The sequence below is a fragment of the Alosa alosa genome, chromosome 15 (assembly GCF_017589495.1).
Source record: "Alosa alosa isolate M-15738 ecotype Scorff River chromosome 15, AALO_Geno_1.1, whole genome shotgun sequence".
Taxonomy (NCBI): domain Eukaryota; kingdom Metazoa; phylum Chordata; class Actinopteri; order Clupeiformes; family Clupeidae; genus Alosa; species Alosa alosa.
Genome location: NC_063203.1, coordinates 1566233 through 1582775, shown reverse-complemented (window position 1 = coordinate 1582775; position 16543 = coordinate 1566233). Strand labels below are relative to the sequence as shown.

The 16543-nt window shown below is 40.8% G+C and overlaps 1 protein-coding gene across 1 annotated transcript in view; it reads right to left on the bottom strand.

The window, feature by feature from the left end:
* LOC125308553 (protein furry homolog) overlaps nt 1–16543 on the bottom strand; it is a 260928-nt gene that overhangs the window by 5928 nt on the left and 238457 nt on the right. The window contains exons 53-58 of the mRNA XM_048265116.1: nt 10055–10255; nt 9584–9727; nt 8909–9081; nt 5084–5315; nt 317–466; nt 29–127 (exon numbers count right to left, since the gene is read on the bottom strand). Coding sequence (XP_048121073.1) covers nt 29–127; nt 317–466; nt 5084–5315; nt 8909–9081; nt 9584–9727; nt 10055–10255 — 999 coding nt within the window. The remainder of the gene's footprint in view (nt 1–28; nt 128–316; nt 467–5083; nt 5316–8908; nt 9082–9583; nt 9728–10054; nt 10256–16543) is intronic.

Here is a 16543-nt window from a genome sequence, read left to right as displayed (position 1 = left end):
AGACAAATATGATTTTTAAAAGACATACTGATATTGCTGCTTCCTTTCTGATGTTATAAGTGTCAAGATACTCCTGTAGTTCCAGCACACAGAATTTAATCTTTTCTAGCAACCCGAAAGAAATAATCTGGAAAAGAACAAACAATGCAGTCAACAAAACCTGGTAAACATTCAGATGTTTTATATTTTACAGGAATTCTCTTTTCTGTTTTCAATATGGTACACAGTGCTAAATTAGCTATCTGAATGAAACGATGCTGTGTCAGACAAAACTACATACACAAAACAATCATAGAAAAAAAATTGGCACACTTACAGTATCAGCATCTATAAACAGAGTAGGGCATTCCGCACAGGATGTCAGTGTTTGTGAAGACTTAACAAACTTTGATCCTATTCCTCGCAAGCTGTCGCCAAGGTAACCAGCAGCATCATAGGTCAAGAAGCAGAAATTTGTCCGGATACTCTGTGCAGCACAAAAACCTTTTTAAGCAGCAATGGCCAAAGTTATTTGAAAAATAGCTGCTGCAGCTCTGACATTTGAAGTCTGTAGGGTTGTAAACTTTATGCACTGAATAAAAATTTAATCGGGTTAATGATTCATTTGGGCCCAGCTGTTAAAAAAAATGGATCAGAATAATCCAGAATGGGAAATCCCATATTTTACTATCCAGAATCAGGTAATCCATCTCCCTTTCATACTGTTATTTTCAGAGCAGCATTGGATTGGATCACCCTGATCTAGATACAAACTTTTCAAGATTAGGAAATTACTAGTGTTACAAGTTACAAGTTACTAGTTACTTCTTTTAATTGTAATGAGACGTTTTACACGTTACTCCTTTTGGAAAGTTACTTGTTACTCGTTACTTTACTTTTTAGTTGGTCCCTAACCAGGGTGCGAAATTCAAGGGAGTTAATATTCACATTTTAAAGTTCGACATTGGTCAGCTAAAAGTAGCATAGTTTACCATTGCGTATGACTTAAAACCGCGTGTGTGCTTTAACATCAGTAAAGCATAGGGCTTCACTCAGCAAGATAATCCAGCTACTAAGGCTGACATTTTGACAAGCATTATTCTATGGGCTTTAGCTAAACATTGCATGCTGGTAACCAGCCACAAACAGCCTTCGTGCATCATCATTCTCTTTCTCCTGAACAAACAAAATCTGTGCGTCCTGTAGCCAAGTGCGTAGCCTAGTTGTGCTGCAAAAAGTTGAACAAAGGGCAACTTAATTTACAAACCAGAACATAGGCCATTACCTACAATTGACCAAGCCTCTTTCTTGTAGCCTACAGTGCCTATAAAAAGTCTTCAGCCCCATGCTAAAATTGACTAAAAAGAGAAATAAAAAAAATCATCTTTTGGAAATGGATCTTAATGCCTTGATTAAATAAGGAAAATCCAAACTTTAAGGACATCAATTTTCTTTGTGAATGAAGTATCGTAAATAAATAAATGTTACACAATAAAAATACAGGGTGCATTTTGCACGTCTCTTTTTTTGAGCAACGCGCCAAGGGGTATGGCAACTAACGACCTGAGGAGGGAACTGGCGTGTTGTCTAAGAATCGCGAATGACACGATTACAATGGGGAACATAATTAGAATAAAGATATTACGAAATACATCTCACAATGAGTAGTTATTCACCATCATTTGCAAATTGGTAATGACGGTGTAACGATCCTGTGTTCCCTGTCCCTCCTTTGTTTACCTCCTGTGCCATGTGCTCCTGTGTACTTCCTGTCCCTGTGTTTTAGTTCCTGTCAGCCATGTGCTCCTTTGTTTGTCTTGCCATGTCTCAGTTCCCTGTGTCTCCGCCCCTCACCTGTTCCTCATTATTAGTCTGCTAGTTTAATTATGATTTCCAGCCCTGTGTTCACCCGTCTCTTGTTTCTTGTCCACTTGTGCCTTATTAGCCTTGTTTAACCCCTGTGTATTTAAACCCTCTATCTCCCTCAGTCCCCTGTCGGTCATTGATGTTGTTTCGTGGTTGTAGTGTGCATGTGCATTAAAGATTCCTGTTTTCATGTTTAAGTGTGCCTCGTCTTGCCCTGCGCCTCGGTCCAGCTCTCCATACTGCACTCCCTGACAGACGGAGAGGCAAATACGAAGCACAGCTGAAGACGCACGTCACAAGATGTAAGCAACTCCTCTGCAGGATAAGTTTTTTTTTATCCAGTCATTCAAACATTATTGGGGTAAGTGTTGCTTTTTCCTAGGCTATGTTTTCGATTGTAACCCATTGTCTGTCAGTAGTCAAAGTAATTAACTGTATTTACTGTTTTGTCGTTGACTGACACCATGGTGAAGTTAGTTTCACTTTGCCAATAAGTTCAAATAATAGACGACTGCAAATGTGTGTAGGCTATACTATGCTAGGTTTTAGTAAAGCATGGTTTACTTTAGTGGAATAACTGTTCCATACAGTCTTGCGTGCAAGCAGATTCCTTCAAATCCGCCACTGACTATAAAAATGACGATGAGCTGTTTAAAATTGCACTGCACGTTCTTAAAGGGAATGACTGATGTCATTCTCATTGGTTTAAATGATGTTACGCCCAAAACACACCCATGACTGATTAAAAAACCTAAGAATGCCTTATTGCGCCATCTGCCTGACATTTGATAACAAAAACAGTCCCAATGTGGACTGGACATCCCACTAAATTTAAATAAGCTTTTCGCCAGTGACCATGCGTTTTAGACTGTCATGATGGGGCCCTGTGAGTAACGCAGGAATGGATGTTTCAATAATTCAATAACTAACTATTTACTGAAATTTGAATGCGTTACCTTACTTCATTACCCAATAAAGTAATTAAATTACAGTAACTTGTTACTTTGTAACTTGTTACTCCCAATACTGGAAATAAGCAGTGCCTGTGCCTCTAAATGAGACATATCACAGTGTAGCCTAGTGGCTATGTAAGGAACAACAAGTAGAATAGCCAGCTTGGGTTACTTCAAGTGCTTTTATCTGAAGAGAAAGAAAACCGCACAATAAAGCAATACAAACATCCCTTTCCAGTTTCTTTTAAACAGTCATCTGATCCCAATCCTATCAAAGTTTTGAACAACACATACTGAAAGTTTGATCCATATGAAAACCAAAATTGGAATAATATTATGTGATGTAGGGCTCTCTTGCACACCAGTGCAATTGACTTTGTATACTCGCGCATTTGTCTTTCCTATTTTGCAGTCAGCGCATATTGGAATTTTCCCTCCACAGGTACTGTACATGTGCGCCCACAGGGGTGTTTCAGCGGAAAGAGGGTGTGTGTTGCGGCGCAAACGGTCCCTGTTGATATTTTGCAGTTTCAGAAAACAATTCCACCACAGACCAGGAACCTCCTGGTCTAAAGTCAGTGGTGCAAATTCAGATGCTATTTTAAGGCCACAGGCCTGCATGAATGAATGCTATGCACACCGATCTACAGACACACTGTGCACAGATGGAAACATTCAAAGCCTTGATAATATTTGTCCGTTTCACGGTTTTGTTCGTGCATTGGTCAACTAAAAATTTAGTAGCCTATATAGTACATCTACATGCAATATCTTTACAACAACAACACCTAATTTCAACCTATTAATTTGGACAACTTTATACAGCCCTATAAAGGCTAAACCTACCTTTAGTTTTGTTCCAATTTACCGTTCCATGGCTTTAAACATCGTGTGCGCTTTAACATCAGCCTATAAGCATTTTTCCAGCTGCGCTAAGGTTTTGACAAGCACCACAATGTTGCCTACCTTGTTGTAGCCCATCTGAAATAACTCCAAACTTTGCTATGTTCCCTCCATCCTTTCGTTTTCAAAAAACGTTTTATATCCATGATGGCCTTGAAGTCTTGAATTTGTGAATTAGCTTAAACCAGCAACCATAGACAGTAAAAGAAAGCAGCAAGTAGCCTTGGCTACAATTTCTGTAGTTGCTGGGTCCATTCATTGTTATTCTCTCTACTGCTCAAACAAAAGTTGTGCGTGCATTAAGTTGATAACTTGTTTACAAACTCTACTTTACATAAAATATTGCAAATAGCCTACTGTCATGCAGTTAATGGGATACTGTGCATAGTTGGAAAGTTAGGTCAACTTGGAAACTGTTTCTCGTTGTTGAGTTGCCTGTTGCTAAAGTACAGCCGTAGCTTACACTTGCAGGAGTGCTTGCTTGGGCGCCTGTGTTGTGCGATGCACTTTGCTCCTCTCATCCGACGCAGTTCCCATTTCTCCAAACCATACATAATTACAAGGACAAATATTGCTACACGAGTGAAATCAGTGTGGTGTCCGATGTGAAAAAATAGGTGTAAATCTAGCGTACACATTTCCACGAATCACGGATGTGTTGATGACATAAATTAGGAAATATTAGTGGACTTAATGAGACGTGATGTTGAACTGCATGCCGATGCCATTTAACCCAAATGCCCCAGCAGCAGCACGGGAGAGGAGAGCTTATCTGACAGATCTGCATTGTCTATAGTGAGGTAATGTTAGATTAGGCTACATTGCAAACATATCACCATGCATTCGTAACCTCATGATTCAGTGAGAGTGATCCCAAAACATTGGAAAGTGACATTTCTGTATTACATTTTGTCAAGAGGAAAAAACTATAGCAAACTGTTCCCAACTGACTATAGCGCTGTGAACCGTTCCTGGCTGCGCCTTGCAAATCAGCCATCATAATAGCAATCCGCTATGGAACAAGCGTGCCTGTTGTTAAAGGGAATGTGAGATGACTCTCTGATTGTTTTATTGCACGTTACGCCCAAACCACACCCATGAATAATGTAGCTACTACAGACCACCCCACTTTAGATTTGCGTCGGGCGCAACAGTCATTATCCCGCCGGTAAAATAGAAACAGCGCCCAAGATCAGCCCACAAAGCGATTTGCGCAAAGTCAATTGTGCTAAAGTGCAAGAGAGCCCCTAGTCTGATTTCACAATCCTTTTTTTGTCCTTTGATTTGATCCAATCCTATAGCCGAAATCCAATCAGGTTACTTCTGATCACTCACCTTATACACTCATTTAATCTGTACTGCAGTTGCATAGCTCAGCTTACCTGGAAAAGGGAGGCAAACATGTGGAATGTGTAGACAGCGGAGGAGCCATCATTGTCGGACATCAGCTGGTTGAAGTGGCTGCGCCAGGCCTCCTCAGCGTCATCACATACTGCGGGCTGGAATGCTGCCAGGATGGCAGAGAAGAAGGGAGAAGGAGGTGGGGAGGAGCGCGACTCCAGTACCTCTCCAGCCTGGCTGTATTGCTCCACACCGCCCCTGCAGAGCAAAGAGCTGTGTCCAAATAAAAGTGACAAATAAATAAAACATTTTAGAAAACAGTTTTGATTTCAGGTTAAGGTCAACCCTTTCATAGCCATGGAGGCTAAAGCCCAAACACCAGGGCCTTTCCGAAACTAGTCCCTACCCAAAGGGATGGGCAGTATTTCTAATACATATTTAAAATACGAAAACAAAATACAAATTATTAACTGTAATTTGTATTTGATTGGGGTGATGGAAATGTCTTCATAATTTGTATCAAATTACTTGTTTTGTATTTTTTAAATATTGTAAAATACTTTCTGAGACATAGTGTGATGACATCATAAGAATGCAAAGCGATGGATGCAGCCTCGTATATGCCAAAACGCTACAAAACTGTCATATCCTAGATCACATGCAACTCACAAAATCATTGTCAAAAGTCATGTTGATAAGGAACGGAGGGCATAGCCTAACATCAGAGGCTGATGGGCTAGAAATTAGCATGGCATAAAATTGCACTGCTGTAACAAGTGGTTAAAATTGTCATCTTGCAATGATCAACAGACAGCAGAACCTAATTATGATACCAGTTGCCTATCTTACCCTTTATAGGTCCACAGAAAGTTAGCCACATTAGAGTTCCACATTACTTCAGTTATGAAGCATAAAGCAATGTTAAGTTAACCCATGCCAGGCCTAACATGATCAGCCTGCAGTCACACCAATCCAAGACTTCTCTTGCGCTAGGCATCCTGAGCCAATAGTATGTGTGAGAACCTTGGCTGTACCGTTGTCAGCAGCATATAGCTTCAAAAAACTCCTGAAGACCCAGCTGAGAGAACTGACAGTATATCCTCTCGTAGCACTACTAACTTGCTAATGCTAGCGCTTACCACCTGACTAGAACTGACACTTGACTGTATGGAAGTAGCACTAACTGCTGCACTATCTTGTCCTATCTTACTCTACCTTGATGTTTCCCTTGTTCGTCACTCTGGTTAAAAAGCGTCAGCCAAATGTAATGATAGAACATTGATCATGCAATAATTATTGCCTTCCCAATTGGTGTTCAATGTTTATAACTAAGTAGCCTAATTGATTATTACAAAATGACTGTATGGGACTTATTGGCATATTTGAAGGGATATTCCACCATTTGGGGAATTACACTCATTTTCCACCTCCCCTTGAGTTAAACAATTGATTTTTATATTTCTCCAGTTCATCCAGCCGTTATCTGAGTCTGGCGATACCACTTTTAGCTCCAGCCTAGCATAGATCATTGAATAGGATTAGACCATTGGCATCTCGCCTGCTAGCATCACGTTTAAAAGTGACTAAGATTTCCAGTAATTTTCCTATTTAAAACGCATCTCCTCTAAAGTTAGAAAGTGTAATAAGACCAACGGAAAATGAAACGTGGCGATTTCCTAGGCTGATTTGACATAGAACTATACTCTCATTCAGGCGTAGTAATCCAGTCACTAACCAATTCGTCTGCTGCAGCTCAACCTTGTTGCTGGAAGTTAGCCTAAGGGGACTATTTTTAGGTGCTGCATGATCGTGCTGCTGCGCTCATGGTGTTCCTTGATTATTACACTGGAATGAGCATATTTGATCATTCCTGTTCATGGAGTGTCTTGTCAGGCAGAGAAAAGGTGTTGCTGTCAGACATTGGGCCCTATTTTCATGACTCAAAACCTGGCAGAAAGCATATCATCATCAAAACGCAACATGTATTCCTATTGTACACTTGAGTTTTGCGCTATGCGCCTCTCTTTAATTGAACAACACGCCAAGGGGTGTGGCAATTAATGAACTAAGGAGGGGTCTGGCGCATTATCTAAAAATCCCTATCGTACATTACCTAAAATGCATTACGCCACTGACCAAGAGAAACCTGGTCAGAAATCCATGGCGAGTTGTTTGTTATTTTAAGAGAACATTATCAACAGTGATATGGGAGGGTGCACAACTACACCCTGCTTCTCTCGTCCACAGGAACGTGCACCAGCGCACATCCATGAAAAACATTACAAATCACACGATTACAATGGGAAACATAATTAGAATAAATATATAACGAAATACATCTCACAATGAGTAGTTATTCATCATAATTTGCAAATTGGTAATAATGGTTAAAGGGACACCAGGCAAGCCTGAGGTTTTTTCTCTACGAAGCTCCTCCTAGCGTCTGTACGTGTCAATACGTGTGCGAGCCTTCGCTCGGTCTAAAGCTCTTTTCCTTTTCTTTGCATCTTCCGTCAAGGGTTTTCGCTGCTTTTTCGCCGGCTCTGCCATTATACACACGTTTGCAACAATCGCTAGCGTTTCGTTAGCCTGCCTCTGTGCTGGGGATGCAGAATGTAAACTGATCCTGCTTCTCATGATGTCTGAGACTTTGTGAGACTGAAGGTCGACGGGTACGATACACCGAATTTGCAAGCGGGATATTCTTCCTAAAGGCAGTAGGGGCGGGCGAGAGTCTTCATTCGCCCTGTAATGAGTCATTTAACCATATACCAACTTACGAAGATTTAACATGAAAACGTTGCCTGGTGTCCCTTTAAAAATGATTAGGCGAGAGGCACACATGGAGCAGCTGAAGACGCACTGTCACGAGATATAGGCTACTCCTCAGCAGAAATGATGTCCTTGGTCCTAGGTTTTTTACTCATTCAAACATTATTGGGTTTCAATAAGTGTTGCTTTTTTCAGGCTATGTTTTCGATAGTAACCTATTGTCAGTCAATAGTGAAAGTAACTGTGTATAACTGTTTTGTCATTGACTATGGTGAAGTTAGTTTCACTTTGCCAATGAGTTCAAATAATAAACGAGGGCAGATGCGTGTAGGCTAGTAAAGCATGGTTTAGTGGAATACCTGTTCCATACAGTCTTGCGTGCATGCAAATTCCTTCAAATGCGCCAGTGACCATCAAACTACTGATGCTCTATTTGAAGTCGTGGTGCTTGCTGTTAAAGGGAATGACAGATGTCACTCATTAGTTTAAAGGATTGTTACGCCCAAAACACACCCATGACTGATTAAGAAACATAGGAACCCCTTGTTGCGCCATCCACCCGACGTTTGATAACGAAAACACTCCCAGTGATCATGTGTTTTAGACCACAAAAATAGGGCCCATTGTCTACTTAACCCAGTGTACTCAGGACAGATTTCATACACCCTTTTAAAGGACACCAACATTTTGGGAAATTAGCTAATTCACCATCTCCCCCGGAGTTAGATGAGACATACCCTTGTCTCTGTGCGTGCAGTAATTAAGTCTGAAGCACCCCTTGTTACCAGAGCTTAGCACAGTAAGCTATGCTAAACTTAATAAGCTAATTTTACAAAATGTTGCTGTGTTCCTTTAAGGCAGAAACTTCAAAACCTTTAGTCTGACTTGGGGGTATTCTTAGTGGGAAGAAAAATGCTTTGTGAATGCAGGCCCTGATTTGCTTTTCTGATATCACAAAGTAAGGCCTATGAGAAACAGTAAGACAGCAGAAACGGAGATAAATAATTATCAACAACAATATTTCCATGAGGAAAGGAACAATATTTCCATGAGGTTGACATCACTGGTGAGTGTAGATCAGTGTAAGTGGCCACCTGTGCATACAGTTGGCTTCCAATTCCTGCTCTGCCTTCTTTTCTCCCTCTATCATGTCCATCCTGTCAGCACAGGCAAAGGTTAGTGGTAGCTCATCCACAGAGAGTGGGTGCGGCAGGTCTCCTTCTTGAACAGGACCCTCCTCATTCTCTACTGGCAGCTCAGTCTGAGGCTGAAGAGGAGAATTAATAATAATAATAAAAATAAAATTATCAAACCATAGTTTTGTTTGAATTGTACATCATACAAATGTAAATCGCACTACAGTCAATACACTGAACAGCATTGGTTTAAATGATTAAGTAGCTAGTCTAGTCTAGATTAGTTACAATATTGTAGCGTGAAATGGATGCACACTTCTCCTCAGCTGCATTCTGACATGTCCAATTCGTGTAACTAATCAGAATTTGATATATGTGTCTATATACGTAGCTGAAAAATCAATGGTCTGCAGGTCACTAGTTCCACCCTATTGTACCGGTTTGTCATGCTTAGTATGTGGATACTGTAGTCTGGTTTGGCTTTCTTGACAATGGAATAACAGACAACACCTTAAACAGATTTTTTAATGTGTAAAATGTGCTTAATGGAAATGTGATTTAATCAGTACTCTTAATATGGTGGGAACACTGAGTATCTCCCCAGAGGCCTGACTTCTGGAAGCCCTTACTCACCTGTCGGTTTGTGTCCCAAGGGAGAGAGATTTCAAAACTGGGTGTTCTGGTGTGCAAGAGAGGTGACTCTGTAGAGGCTGTGTCCAAGCAGGTTGACGGGCAATCCATGTTGTTCATCTCCTCAGTTGGAGAGAGGCTGACAATCTATAATGAGTCATTCCCATGGTTTACCTTGTTCACATTTATGAATGTAAAATAACTAGCTAGACTGCCTAGAAATAACCTTATAAACTGCAGACATATAGTGACATGCTACCAAGATACTTGGCTAATTTTCTTAGTCAGAAAAATAGTAAGAACAGAAATAGAAACTTTTGGGACCATTATTAAACACAAGTAACAAACAATAAAATTACTGCTGAAAACCAATAGCCTGCAAAAAAGAAAACCAAAAACAGTTAAAAAACAAAATAAGGTGGTGAAATATTTGCCATATCCTGTAAAAGCATCATTATCAATTGCGGAACTTACGATCTGTGAGTGTGCAAGAATCTGGCTGGCCGTGAGAGTATCCTCCTCTGATGACTCGTCTGAGTCCTGGTGGACTGTCTGTTCCAGGTGTACTGTGTTGCCCAACAGCTCACTCTCCTTCAGAGTCTGCAATTCACCTTTATCCAGGCTGTCCATGGAGTGCCGCTGAGCACCCCAGTTAAAGTTATCTGCCGTCTCTCCCTGTGGAGGCCAAAGTCGTAAGCCCCTGCACTTCTACACAGCACACACGCACAAAGATTTTTTAAATCTTTTTTCAAATGTAAAATTGACAAAATCAGACTTAACATATCTGCTCAATTACTAATTCAACAACCGGAACTTCCAGCTACAAACAGAGGGAAACTTAACTTGATGTTAGAGTTCAGCTTGATAGACTACGAAACACTTGAAAAAACGGTACAGAATCTCAGCTCTTCCACATGTGTCTTGGACACTCTGCATACCAATTTCTTCAAAACTGTTTTTCACCTTATAGCGGCAGATGTCCTTCAAATTGTAAATGTATCACTGCTGTCTGGCACTTTTCCTAAGTCACTGAAAACGGCTGTTGTAAAGCCACTTCTCAAGTAGAATAACCTGGATGCCTCCATGCCAAACAATTACCAGCCCATATCCAATCTACCTTTTTTATTGGCAAAATTACTGAAAAAGTAGTCTTTAATCAACAAACCACCTTCCTAACATCAAATGGGTATTTTAATTACTTTCAGTCTGGTTTCCGGGCAAATCACAGCACTGAAACAGCCCTCATTAGATTTTTCAATGACATACGCCTCAACACAGATTCAGGTAAAACATCAGTCCTAGTGCTATTGGACCTTAGTGCAGCATTTGACACTGTTGATCACAATATTTTACTACACAGACTAGAACTCTGGGTTGGATTTACAGGCATAGTTATAAACTGGCTAAAATCATATCTACAAGAAACAAGCTTCTTTGTTGCCATCGGAAACTGTACCTCAACACCAACGTCCTTGACCTGTGGTGTTCCCCAGGGGTCGATCTTGGGGCCACTATTATTAAACCTCTATATGCTCCCACTTGGCCAAATCATCCAAAATAATTTGATTTCATATCATAGCTATGCAGATGACACACAAATTTACTTAGCTCTGTCACCAAACGACTATGGTCCCCTTGAATCTATGTGTCAACGTATAGAACAAATCAACACCTGGATGTTTCAAGCTTTTTCTTCAGCTGAACAAAGAAAAAACTAAAGTAATTGTGTTTGGTAAAAAGGAGGAAATACTTAGGGTTGCCACTCTCCTTGACACAAAAGGGTTGAAGGCAAAGGATGCTGTTAAAAATCTTGGTGTATTAATTGACAATAATCTAAATTTCAACAGCCACATGAAAGCGATAACTAAATCAGCTTTTTACCACCTCAAAATATTGCCAAACTTAGAGGGCTGATGTCAAAACATGACTTAGGAAAATTCATTCATGCATTTATCTCCAGCAGGGTTGATTACTGCAATAGACTGTTCACAGGCTTCCTAAAAAGACTATCAAACAGCTTCAGGTGATACAAAATGCAGCAGCTAGGATTCTAACAAAAACTAAAAGAACTGACCACATTACTCCTGCTCTTAAGGCCTAGTCCACACGTACCAAACCGATCTTTTTTTCCTCCGTCTTCCCTGGAACCGTATCAAGAATATTTGCGTCCAAACGGATCCATCTCAACACAACTCAACACGTTACTTCATACCCCAGGCCTATAGGTGGTACTGTGTCTTTACAGAAATTCACCAAAACTTGCAAAACTTGCGCCTTAAAAACAGACAGAATAGGCTACGGCGAAATGGCTAGTGCAAGGAAACCAGATTTGTTTGTGTGGGCTGATGGTGAACTGTCAACTGTAAAACTAATAAACTTTATTTTATGGTTTGTGAAGGGTGCAGTCCCGTCCTTTATTTGGCTAACGCATGTAGGCCTACTAATCACCTTTACTTTCTTTGGCTGTAGGATAGTCCGTGATTCACATTAGTTTTGGCTATCACCGCAATTAGGCTACTAAACGCAAGGCTTACCCAAGTTCTAGGCTATTCTGTCGCCACATTTATAATATTGCTATAAAACCTTCGTTAGTAACAGTCAATACGTTTGCCTGCATCAAATCGTGCATTCGCATTCAGTGTGCTACCATCGGCTTAACGTGAGTTCTAAGCGTCTTTGTATGCTTATATCTGATTTCACTCGACTGTGAATGCATGTATATATGTTGTAAGACAGGTAAAATAAATGAATGACACTGGCACTACGCACAAATTAATGTAGCCTAAACTTACACCGCACTTTCCTAATAACTTAAGTTCTCTCGCGTCACTGACAGTAGCTAGAATGCATAAAAAAAACACAGGGAAAAAACAGTGTTCAGTCCACCAAGTCATAAGCTATCAGCTCGCGCGCCACCAGTTGTGATATTTATCTTACGGAGTGTAATCGTAGGTAATGTCATGTAAGAAAACTAGTATTGTTAGGCAATACTATAAGTGCAAGTCCAGGGCAGCTGAGGTGTGGCGATGACATCATCGATACGCGAGCAGGATGTGCGGTTTCGCTGTCTAAACGAATTCCTTCTATGCTTTTATTTGTTATTACTGTTTGCTCTTGTTTATGTAAAGCACATTGAATGAAATCTGTGTATGAAATGCGCTATATAAATTGACTTGACTTGACATAGAATATCTAGAATAATCACTACCCTTAATGGGAAGGTAATGGGAGCCAGGCAGAATGCCTGAGTAATAATACAGACAATACAAACTTTCCTGTTTCCTGATATCTGGCAGGAAGATCTGGGTGCCTGTTCATCACTTCAAGCAAATGATTTCCAGTGGTATTTTACAGTATTTCAAAGAAGTGGCGTGTGTTGAGAGGGAATTTAGAAGGAACCTCTGCTTACATTTAACATGACAGAAGGGGGTTAGGGGTAATTTGATGCTGAGAGACTGCTTTAAAATGTGTATAATGACATTTGGCTTGGAAGTTGGGAACTGATACCTCTCCTATTATTGACTCATAATTAAAAATGCCACAGGGAGACGTTATTATGAAGGTGATGTTTGTGTCCCTGCCAGAGCACCACTTTCATCCCCACACACACACACACACAGGTACACACACCATTACTCCCCCCATATTGTCATTTTCACTTAGCCATGCCCTTGTTATTTAAAGAATACAAACAAATACAAACTACAATCATATGCTGTAAATATGAATGTGAGCATGCACATGTTTACCACACAGAGCCTTTCTCAAATGCCACACATTGCAGTTTATCTTGGTCGTTTTGGCACATTTCTTGAAACATTTCAAAAATACATTTGTTGGAACAATACACAAAGACAATGTTTTGAGCCGGAATCATGGGGAGAGAGCTGGTGGGCCGCTTTAGGGTCCCTGACGGTGTGAAAATGACCTCGGCAAAGTATGTAGAGTTTCTGACTGGCCACTTTCTTCCGTGGTACAAAAAGAAGAACCGTGCCTTCCGTAGCAAAATCATCTTTATGCATGACAATGCACCATCTCATGCTGCAAAGAATACCTCTGGGTCATTGGCTGCTATGGGCATAAAAGAAGAGAAACTCATGGTGTGCCCCCCAACTTCCCCTGACCTCAACCCTATTGAGAACCCTTGGAGCATCATCAAACAAAAGATCTATGAGGGTGGGAGGCAGTTCACATCCAAGCAGCAGCTCTGGAAGCGGCTATTCTGACATCCTGCAAAGACATTAAAGCAGAAACTCTCCAAGAACTCACAAGTTCAATGGATGCAATTCCCTTACAAAAATGTAAAGTTTGCGGCAGATTTGCATCAAATTTGTGGGAAACAAATGAGTTCACTAGAAAATATTGCCAGAAGTTTGCTAGTGTTGGCTGCTAGAGGCAAACTTCCAGCAAAGTTCTGGCAACAATGAGATGTTTGCCAATAGTGGCAAATATGTTCACCAGTGATTTGCAACCACATTTAGCCAATGATGGCAAACTTCTGGTGACAAACTTAATTTGCATATGACATTGCTGGAAATTTGCTGTAACATTGCCACAGGTTTACCACAACTAGAACTATATATTTTTTTTCCGAAGTATTTACAACTTAGTGTTAACTAACAATTGTTTCAAACTGGTACTACGAACAAAATATTAGTGCATTCCTGGATCTACATCTACTAATTTTTAGTTCTTTACAACCTATAAAATGTCTTGAAACTCTGTTGTGCATAATAATTTGGAAGAGTGCATTTTGCATTTTGAGCATCCTTTGCACCATGACCCCGAGCCAAACACCCTACCAGAACCCGTTTTCCCTTGGTCGAACCCTGGTGTCCACGAGATCTGCCAGAGTCAGCTGGAAGGAGCTCGTGACTCACGCATAGGGAATCACGGCAGATATTGCGCAAAATTTTGGTTTATGGCTATCGTTTAGGTGTCCTTCCTATTCATTAGCATGAACATGATGACTGACTAAATAAATTACTATGATGTTTAATAAACCATTGTAGGCATACAAGTTATCATTATATCACATCACGTCAATTAAGTGTTTTCTGTAGGCTAGGCTACTGTGTGACATGCTTTACACTAGGCTACAGCATATAAATCAACAAGGCTATCAACACGTTTGCAGTATCACTGTTGCAGAAATCACATACAAGAAGGCATCCTCTTGATTGTTTGTACATTTTTGCACATTCCAACATAAAGAAGCAGCATGAGGAAACTTGTCATTTTTCTGCCTTATAGTTCTAACTACTTTTAAGAGTCTGCAGTACCACTGAGTACAGCTGTTACAAGAGGGTCTGGCGTCCCTTTGTTATGGTGCAATTCCTGCGACGCAGTCTTTCGTCTCTAAATGACTTAACTCCCTCTCACTGAATCAGAGCAACGCGAGCGGCAAAGAAAATAGACATGGGGCGTCCGACAAAAGTTCTCACGTTCCGTGCATCGCGCTGCTCGCGTCGCTTGCAGTCAGGACACTCCAATTGAAAAAATCAGTTTAATTCCATTGTTATCACTAATGTTTGCTCGCATCGCATCCGGTTAGGACATGTTAGAGTGGAGGAGATGATGTTACCCAGCCGTACCGCCTGTGTCCTGTCAGTCAGGAAGTCAAGGATCCAACTGCACAGGGAGGAACTGATGTTCAGGTCTCTCAGTTCCATGATGAGCCTGGATGGAACTATGGTGTTAAAAACGAAGCTGTAGTCGTTGAAGAGCATCGGTGCATAGGTGTTTTTCTTATCCAGGTGAGCGAGAACAGTGTTCAAAGCAAATGCTATTGCGTTTTCTGTGGACCTGCTGATATGATCTCCTGATTGTGTAGAAATCTGGGGTATTTCTGTATGTATTCTGATGTGTTCATCTGTGTTACTTTTGTGTTACATTTGTGTGTAGTAAAGACGTGGAGAGGTGCATGCCATTGTTTCACTCCCTAGCTCTAATCTTTAGGCGCCTGTGTGGCTACACATAGGATTTACCACCAGAAAGGTCAGACTGATGGCCTTAGTGATGGCATGGACGGAATAAGATATCACCTTGTTATTCTGTTTTCAGGGCTAGTACTTTTCCATCTTCCTATTATTTTTGAGCTATGGCTGGTACCTTCCACGTTGGCATGATTTACGCTGATATGATTTTAGTATAACAGACTTTGTCTCAGGTTTGGACTTTTAGACGGATCGAGGAAGCGACTCGGGGAGCATCTTATGCCAAGACGCTCAATAGCAGCCCGCTTCTACTAACTAACTGTGCAGTTTTACTGTTTGAGACTTAGCCTGTGCTCGGTTAGTGAGTGTTGTACCATCTACAATAAATTCTTTTGATCACCGATCCTGATCCAGCCGTCAAGCTTTATTGACCATCTTCAATACAGACATCAGAACTAAAACACAACGCAAAACGATCGTGAATCCAACATTTGGTGCCGTGACCCGGATGCAAAAGGACGGGGAAGACGAGAACATCCATTCGGGGAGGTGAGACTGAGTCTTCGAGTTCAAACAGACTTCGAGGGCAGATTTTGAAACTTCACATCTGACAAGTAACATATCTATATACCTATATCAATGATTGATGAGCTCTAGATGTCATTTGATATAAAAAGTTTTCTGATAGTAAACGGTTAAAGTGTACACATATTTTGGGTAATTGGAATAGATTCGTGAACGAATTAAAAGAAGTAATCGATTAACTACGGACAAGCTTGGGGGATTAAAGCTTTTCTTTTTTCTGTACTGCCATTACATGGTAAGTAGGGGTGTAACGGTTCATGTATTCGTATTGAACCGAAACGGTACGGGCGTCACGGTTCGGTGCATGAATTTACACGGAGAATACACGGTATAAAAAAACATAAAACCTCGTGTGCGTAATTAATGTCATGCGCAATTACTGTTAAGTAGCGAGAGTTACGGGAGTTCTTTAGCGACACCTAACGCTAATCTGTAGCCCCCC